The sequence below is a fragment of the Lactuca sativa genome, chromosome 1 (genome assembly GCF_002870075.4).
Source record: "Lactuca sativa cultivar Salinas chromosome 1, Lsat_Salinas_v11, whole genome shotgun sequence".
Taxonomy (NCBI): Eukaryota; Viridiplantae; Streptophyta; class Magnoliopsida; order Asterales; family Asteraceae; genus Lactuca; species Lactuca sativa.
Genome location: NC_056623.2, coordinates 132,868,921 through 132,877,784, shown reverse-complemented (window position 1 = coordinate 132,877,784; position 8,864 = coordinate 132,868,921). Strand labels below are relative to the sequence as shown.

The window sequence follows — 8,864 nt, the reverse complement described above, 5'->3', positions numbered from 1 at the left end:
ACATCGGCTACCAATAGTAGTAAGTAGTAGTAAATTGTGGTGGTCGGTAGGTAAGTAGGACGGTGTTGGGTGTTCACATATGATATAGAAAAAAAAGGATACATGACAAAAAGGTCAAAAAAGTCTTTTTTATAGCTGAACTTAAATGAAAAGTTTAATGGTTTTGGTAAAAAGGACTATATATGTAAGAAAATAAGACCATACGGACTGGTGTTGTATTGTTTTTGAAATTTTGTCTAAAAGTAAAAATTTCACTAAACCGCAAGACCTTATTTGTAAACTTGTCTCCCAGAATAAAATTTATTAAAAAAAAAAATCAAAATATGCAAAACCCTGTTTGTGTATACTCTCTCGATGTCTTCTTTTTTTGAAAAACCCTGAAAGTCACCGATCCCAACGCAAAAGAAAACCCGAACATTTTCGTTGTTTGTTTATACTCTCGCCATCTCCCTTCGTTCATCGTTGACTAACCGTTTCCTGTTGACTTACTGCTCATCTTTCTTGGCCTTTGTCTCTGTTGATTTTTCCTCTGTTATCGCCGTTTCAGGTTTATGTAAACTCTGCTCATCCTTACAAGCTACTTTTGCTTGTCTAAGAATTTCACTTATCAATCACAGATCACATCATAATCATTTCAATTTTCATAAACAAGTGATTAAAATTTTGTTTATTTCAGCAACTTTTTTTAGTTTACATATCAGTTACACTGTTAAAGTCCAGCACGTTCTTGCTTGATGTCCAGAATGATAAACAAAACTTTGAACAGACTGGTAAATTCTCGGATTCTCAAAAATTGCTTCCATAATCACTTTATATTTTGAATTCATTAACACAATTTTTACATTTGATTCCTTAATCCTTAATTGTAAGCTAAATACTCAAAATCAACAAGCTTCAATATTACAATCTGTTGAAGCAAGATTGTAAGACATCCGGGTGTTATTGTGCTTGAATCAAAATTAGGATTTTGGTAGTGCATAATCATAGTCTAGATCCAGAACCAAAGAAGTAATGCTCTCTCTGTTTGAAAATAAGCTGGATTAGGTTTATGTTTAAAGGTACAAAACCGATGAGAGATTTCTTTGTAGATTTAAGACATATGACATTGGTTCAAATGTTTCAACTTCTTCCATAAGTTGTTCTACTTCTGATACAGAAAACATTCTTCTAATTCTACGTTGTGAAACTTCACATTTCTTGGTTAATTGGATTTAGTTTCACCTGTTAATTTGTTGTAGGGTTTTGTTGTTGTCTCTGACGTTTTTGCCCTTAACAACTATCCCTACACGATAGTTCGCTTCCTAGGATAGCTGAAACAGCCTCCAAAACAGTCCCCTATGGAAAAAAGAAATGAAGTCCCAAAAGTTGTATAAATGAAAACCTTAGAGTTCAAGGGCATTTCAGTTATGAGGATCAGGAGGGCATTTATGTCTTTTTTGTAGATGAGAGATCAAGAGATCAAAAATTGCAATTTTGTCCCAAGCAGTACAACTTGTTCTATCATGTCCTGTCTTAAAGCATTAGTAGACAAAAAGATTCAAAGCATTTACCTTACGAAAGGGTAAATTTACACTACTATATGATTTATCTAGCACACAAGTATTTACGAATTTGTGTGTGTAGACTTATGTATGTGAACTTGGTGTTGATTTGTTTAATATGTAAATGAACTTCAGATGGATTTTATTTATACGACAATAAGAATACTTATGTGGGTTTACCAAAACAAAAGAGAGATGTACAACAAATGAACAAATTGATTAGATATTTTCCTACAACCCAACTTAGCAAAATAATAATAATAATAATAAAGAAAAAAAACTGAATTCAGTTAAGTGAGCAGCTACTTTTTAAATAACTCACATGGCAGTGTAATTTTTATTTTATATCAACGCTTTGCTATTAGCAGATGAGATTTAAGTTGCATCTTGTAATCAATAATTTGCTATTATGCAGAGGCATTTTGTATGGGTGTTCGCATTAAAGCACAAGTGAAGAAAGCCAGTGAAACCAACTTTCATAACTAATAACCCGTAAATTATTATGGTGGTTCTATCTGAAATTCCAGAAGGATCTTCATCTTCTCATGTTCCTCCTTCATCAACTCATGGTCATAGTTCATCAACTGATGATCATAGATATGATGTATTTTTAAGTTTTAGAGGTGTTGACACTCGTCATAGTTTCACTGATCACCTTCACAAGGCCCTCATTGATGCCAATATCAATACCTTTTTGGATGATGAAGAGATTGAAACAGGGGAAGATCTGAAACCAGAACTGGAGACTGCAATTAAGGCATCCCAGGCTTCTATTATAGTGTTGTCTAAAAATTACGCTTTTTCAACATGGTGCCTTGATGAATTGGTGTTGATCCTTGAGCAGCGTATGACATCCAACCATATTGTTATTCCAATATTTTATCATGTGGAGCCCACACATGTTAGGAAGCAACAAAGTAGCTTTGGGGATGCAATGGCTAAGCATAAACAGACAATGGAGGAAGAGACAAATGTAAATAAAAGAAGTCAATGGGCTCAAAAGATGGACCGATGGAATAAAGCACTTATAGAAGTTGCTAATTTAAAAGGGAATGACGCAAATGGCAGGTGACCGCTTTCTTACTCTTATTCATCTCCGTATGCATTTCAATAAGTTTTTCTAAATCATCAAATGGACATATATTTGATGTATTAGGATATATGGAAGATGCACATAATTGAAAATAAGTTTTCAAATATGTGATCTTATAAATCAGTTCATATAGATGGATTAGGCATTCTGATAATTTTTATATGTTTGTTTTTTATCAGAAGTTCGTGCATTTCGATAAACCTTCTCCACGATTTTTACATGCTTTTTATTTAATAACCAAAGTTTGATGGGTTTCCTATGCGTCTACTATTAATTATACCATACTGCCTTCAAATCATAGTGGCTTTTATGATAAATACCTGCTTTTAGTTGTATGTAGTAAAAGATAACCTATAACTATTTCATGGCATTTTGTTCAAATCCATGTAAAACCACATCGATGGTTAAGTTTGATGGTCATGTAGAAACATAGGGAAGTTTGGTGGCCTATTAGCGAAATCTTGTATTTCATGGCATTTTGTCCATATTGATGCAAACCACAATATGGTTTTGATGTGAGAACTCGATTAATAATAACAACTATGATATAATCTTAGTTAGGGTCTTTGAATAAATTAAATCTCCCAATCTGATTCATTAGTTTTGTAGATTGTGTTTTGAAGTTCTTATATAATCAATTTTCAGGTTAGAGACCGAGTTTATTGAAGAAGTTGTGAAGGACATCCACCGTAGATTACATATACACTTAAGGAGCATTGGACCACAACTTATTGGGATGGAAAATCATATTAACTTTGTAACTTCATGGTTGAAAGATGCATCATCACATACGACAGACATACTTACTATTTATGGTATAGGTGGGATTGGGAAGACATCTTTAGCTAAACATGTCTATGGGCTATATTCTCATGAATTCCACACAAGCAGCTATATTGAAGATATCACAAGGAAATGTAATGGGAAGTTTAATGGGTTGCTTGATTTACAAGAACAACTCTGCAATGACATTTCAAAATCAAGTTCAATCAAAGTTCATGATGTTTCGGTATACACTGCAAAGATAGAGAATGCACTAGCCCGTAAAAGGGTGTTTCTAGTTCTTGATGATATCAGTACTCTTGTTCAGTTGGATGCATTACTTGGAAGCAAAGGATTTCTTCCCGGAAGCAAAGTTATAATTACAACAAAGGACAGTTGGTTGACAGAGAGTTGTTCTTTATTCAAAACAAACATTAAACCCAAGCATGAAAGGCATTTGCTTCGAGGCTTAGATTATTTTGCATCGCTACAACTTTTGTGTTCCCATGCATTCATGTGCAACCAACCCAAGGTGGGATATGAAGAGGTGTCTGATAAGCTTGTTATGTATTGTAAAGGACATCCATTGGCTCTTGAAGTTTTGGGAAAGTCTTTGCATAATCGAGATGTATCTTATTGGGAAGGGTGCATTAAAGGGTTAAAGAAAGAAATTAGTTCCCCTATAAATAATGTCTTGAAAATGAGCTTCGAATCCTTGCCATCCAAAAATGATAAGGAGTTGTTTAAGCATATTGCTTGTTTTTTTGTTGGAACAGATAGAGATTTTACCGAAACAATATTAGAGGCATGTGATATAAACACAAGATCCGGGATCACGAATCTCATTGATAGATGTCTCCTTAATATTGGATTTAATAACGAATTGAGGATGCATCAGTTGGTTCAGGAGATGGGAAGATTTGAAGTACGTCAAGAATCACTTGACAAGCCATGGAAGCGAAGTCGATTATGGTGTCATAAGGAGTCATTCAGAGTGTTGAAACAAAAAAAGGTAAGAGTCTGTGTATACTTGTCGGTAGTGTGCATGTTTCAAACTACTTTTTATTGTCTAATTTTTATTTTTGGCCATTGGTTTTTTCTTAGGGTAAGGGAAATCTTGTAGGCCTTTCCCTTGACATGCGGATGCTTGAGAAGGAAAAGTTGTGTGCATCATTTGAGTTGAAAACAGATGCATTCAACAACATGGATAAGTTGAGGCTACTTCAACTCAATTATGTGCATATGAATGGGTCTTATGAGAACTTTCCAAAAGAAATAAGTTGGTTGTGTATGCATGGGTACCCTTTACAGTCTTTACCTTTAAACTTACCTATACAAAATCTTGTCGCCCTTGACCTGTCATACAGCAATATCAAGTCTTTTGTCGGTTGTTATAGTAATCCACAGCGATTTAATGTGGACGCTGTTTCAAAAAATTTACTTTTTTTTATTTGTTTGTATTGGCTTTTTTATTTCCTCTTTGCCGATGGTCTCCTACGAAAGCAGTTTCCCAACCCTATGTTGGGGGATGCCAACCATCCTACCTCCCCCTTATCCCATCTGTATGGAATCGGGCTAATGTTACTGTTGTTGTATAGTAATCCACAACGACTTGAGACGTGGAAAAAGGTAACTTATTTCATTTATCATTCTTTCATGTTGAGTGGATGAATTTCACTACTATTCTAATTTATCTCCATCTTTGCAGTTGGATGGATCGTGCTTAAAAGAGAAAAGGTTGCTAGGATCACTGAAGATTCTTAATTTAAGTTTTTGTAAACAACTTCATAGTCTTGGTGAATTTGACCAACTTCCTGCACTTGAGAGGTTAATAGTTAGAAATTGCATTGGTTTGGTTGAGGTTTGTGAATCAATTGAGCAATGTGTTGACCTTATCTTCATCGATTTGAGCTACTGCAAGAAGCTTGAAAGACTTCCAAGAAACATAGGCATGTTGAAGAATGTTAAAACAATGTTGCTAGATGGTTGTAGTCTTGGTGAATCTCAAATCCAGATTAGGGATACGGATTCACTGGAATTGGGCAAGGCTAACAACATTGACATAAATACAAGAACCTCTTCCCCTGCCTTTGTGGGTGCCATACCAAGTGATTTGAAGTTGTTTGCAAGTTCTTTACCGAGTTCCCTAGTAAGTTTGTCACTTGCAAATAGTAATTTGTCCACTAAATCCTTTCCCATGGACTGGAGTTGCCTATCCATGTTAAAGGAATTATATTTAGATGGCAATCCTATAAATTCCATGCCCAGTTGTGTGAGAACCCTTCCTAGGCTTGAGATACTTAGTATGGAGAATTGTAAAAAATTAAAGTCAGTTGAGCATCCTCCATGTACACTAAGCAGGTTGCTCTTTTCTGTTAATGGGGATCTTCAAGGAAAAGTCGTATTTGATCCAGAGATGTCCCCACTAGAGTTATCACCAAGGCGGGTGGCTTCCGCAGCTTTCTCATATGAATTTGAAGGCATAATCAAAATCCAACCAATGGTATGTGTTGAGGAAAAAGTATTACGTAGCTTGGGCTGGAGTAATTTAGACTTCCTTAACGAAAGGCATTTGGGAGCTAATTCTCAGGAATTTGGAACCCAGGTTTTTTTTAGTTAATTGTTTGTCTCTATGTGAATATGTATAATATACATCTTATGGTGATTAATTAAGGTGGTTTGTATTTGGTAGACGATGTATTATGAATTTGGAATATTCAGCACAAAGTATGAGGGGGAGGAGATGCCGAGTTGGTTTAGACATAGAAGCGTGGGGCCATCAATATCATTTACCATCCCATCATCATCATCATCATCTCCATACAACCTCCTTACAAGACTCAACTTCTGCTTCTCTGCTGACACATTGAAACCTCCCGATGATTGTTTTCCAGTTCCATATGGTCAGTTCCCTCTATGGCCAATGATGACAATTAGTAATATAACAAAGAACCGCATGTGGATATACGAACGTTACACGGACAGATATTGTGTAGGTGGAAAGTGTTGGGTGGTGTTAAGTCATTGGATGTTTGGGATGAATGAGATGGAGGCTGGTGACCATGTTACTATTACTGTTACCCTGCCATATAATGAATTTGTAAAGGAGTGTGGGGTGAGTTTTGTCTATGATAATGGAGAAGAAGAAGATGTGTTGGGTTATTACAAGTCATGGAATCACATAATTGGTGGAGATCTCTCCCCTTTTCAAACAACAACAGGACAATACATCCTAAACCACTTGCGCTTTTTTGTGTCTGGCATTTATTTGTTTCCATATCATCATAAATTCGTTCCAGATGGCCCTGACTTTCAAGGTAGATGTGATTTTTTGTTAAATATATTTTATTGTCATGTCTTATGTATAATGACCTACGTCACCCATCACCCACATTCTTTAAATAGATGCATAATGACCCATTTATTTTAAAAGATGGATCATAACTATCTTTATTTCTGGTTTGGTATGGTGTGGTGGCATCCATTTTACCCTACCCTGAGGGGTATTTAAACTTTTCATTTTCTAGAAGATTGTTAGCTAAGAAAATTCTAGTAGCCAAACTATTGCAGAGTCCCTTCCTCTCAAAAGAATGGGAAAACCCTATTATATATATCATTCATTATCAGTTACTTGTTTCTGGTTGTGAATTTCCTGCTTATTCACTTTACTCTGTGTGGGAGCTTATCAGTACATACAGTTGATTAAGTCTTTTAATATGTTGGATCACATAAATATATCTGGACTACTTTGTCGAACCGGATTGTTTGTGAATAATGATTAACACATAACTTTTTATTTGTTTTCAGCACAAAAAGAATTGTGGTTCAGAGCTTTATCCCCAAGGAAGCCTGGCATAAATGGTGGCGCACATGAGGCATACTTTTTGACACCCAAACCTTTTCTCTCTTCGCATGAACAACAGTTATACACAACCAAATATTAGGAATGAAATTTCGCAATTGGTATAGGATGCAACAAAATAAGATGAGTTATAACCTTGCAATGAATGCTTGAAAATGGCAATTTTAGAATTCCACAAACATTGAATACGGTTATGAGTTTCTGTTCATACCTTGTCTAAACACCAAATCAAATTCTCACCATTCGTGTGATATACACTTGAGACCAATTCATAGATTCATCATGTTCAGTAGATGTTGTTGTTGGGTAAAAAATTTCGTTAGAAACAAACCATTGCAATTTGGAGAACAATATGAAATTGTTTTAGCATATTTGCTTGATTTATAAGGAATCTTATTGATATATGCCTTCTTACGATAGGACCAAACATCATGTTGACAATGGATAAATTGCCTCAAAAATTTTGGAAGAGATGTATCACAAAGAGTCATTAATTCTGTTTAATAAAGAAAATGTAAATTAATATATACACTTCCAAGTAACTATCTGTATTCATAGCATTTTGTATTTTATTGTGTATACTTACACAACTTTTAAAATTTTCTTACTTTTCCTTCATTTGTAGGGTGAGGGGGAATCTTCAAGGTCTACCAAGCAAGTTTTCTCGAGTATTGAAAGATTCTGACCATTGGTCGTTGTAATTGATACCAGATGCTATACAACATCACTATCCACCTTGAGGACAAGGTAAATCTTTGGGGGTGGGGTATTGCTACCATGCACCTTAAGCATCTACTTGAGATAAGGGTATTTTGGGAAAATCAGTAAATAAGGAGCATCTTATTAGTAGAGGGGTAATTTAGGTATGTTACTTATTTAGTTTGTTATGCTAGAGTACTATTAGAGGATAGTAGGAAAGAGGGTGAAGGTATCCTTTGTCAAATTTTGGTCTTGGAATCTCTAGCAAATCATTAGGTTTATCTTTGTTTTTCTTGTGTTGTTTTGAGTGTTTTAATTCAATACAGAGAAGCTTTTGTGTGTTCTAATTCAATACAGAGGCTACGTTCTTGTTTGTTGAGTTTATTGAGATATCCATTCATAGCATACTTCTCAATTTCATCAGTTATGGGCTAAATGCAAGAAATAACAATGAGCTTTCTATTTTATTTTTTTATTATAGCATTTTAGTTTTGTTTCTTCTTCTTACAGCATTGTACTTCCATATTATTTAATATTTATTAAAAGGGTATTGTCCATGAAAATGTACCCATTAAAACAACGGATAGCTCTAGCTTTTTTACTAGTCACCTCCTTATTTATTTGTGGACATGGCATGATTATGATGACATTAGTGACCATTATAAGATGTGAATACAATTAAAATTTCAAGAGCCAAAGCAGAATGATTTACAAACACTTACATTTGATGTGGGTTTCAAATGTTTTGTTAATGTCTGTTGGTACGTGGTAGTGATTATAAAAAAATGGTACATACTATTTTGCTTCTTGTGGTCACCTAACATACCCATTCCCATCACACGATGAACAAGAAACTGACATTGGAGCTTTTTAAAACCATGTAGAATACGATGTCAATTGGAGCTTT

General features: G+C 34.8%; 1 protein-coding gene across 4 annotated transcripts; it reads left to right on the top strand.

The window, feature by feature from the left end:
- The first annotated feature begins 353 nt into the window (after positions 1-353).
- On the top strand, positions 354-8,330 carry LOC111892172 (disease resistance protein RUN1). 4 transcript variants are annotated; one of them, XM_042902604.2, is made up of 8 exons: positions 354-770; positions 1,957-2,609; positions 3,280-4,408; positions 4,501-5,025; positions 5,105-6,001; positions 6,089-6,713; positions 7,204-7,271; positions 7,884-8,330. In XM_042902604.2, exons 2-8 carry the CDS (start codon positions 2,044-2,046, stop codon positions 7,941-7,943), a joined length of 3,870 nt encoding a protein of 1,289 aa, XP_042758538.1. In that variant the 5' UTR covers positions 354-770; positions 1,957-2,043; the 3' UTR covers positions 7,944-8,330. The 4 variants fall into 4 exon arrangements, with proteins under 4 accessions (XP_042758538.1, XP_042758537.1, XP_042758533.1 ...); XM_042902603.1 differs by lacking the exon at positions 7,884-8,330 and having other exon boundaries at positions 354-547; positions 677-770; positions 7,204-7,877; XM_042902599.1 differs by lacking the exon at positions 7,884-8,330 and having other exon boundaries at positions 354-547; positions 7,204-7,877.
- The last annotated feature ends 534 nt before the right edge of the window (positions 8,331-8,864 follow it).

Bases quoted from the DNA above. Each gene is read 5' to 3' on its own strand.
- LOC111892172 (XM_042902599.1), top strand. From the start codon at position 2,044: ATGGTGGTTCTATCTGAAATTCCAGAAGGATCTTCATCTTCTCATGTT. The intron at 4,409-4,500 runs GTAAGAGTCTGT...GTTTTTTCTTAG, and splicing joins GAGTGTTGAAACAAAAAAAG to GGTAAGGGAAATCTTGTAGG. The intron at 6,002-6,088 runs GTTTTTTTTAGT...TGTATTTGGTAG, and splicing joins CTCAGGAATTTGGAACCCAG to ACGATGTATTATGAATTTGG.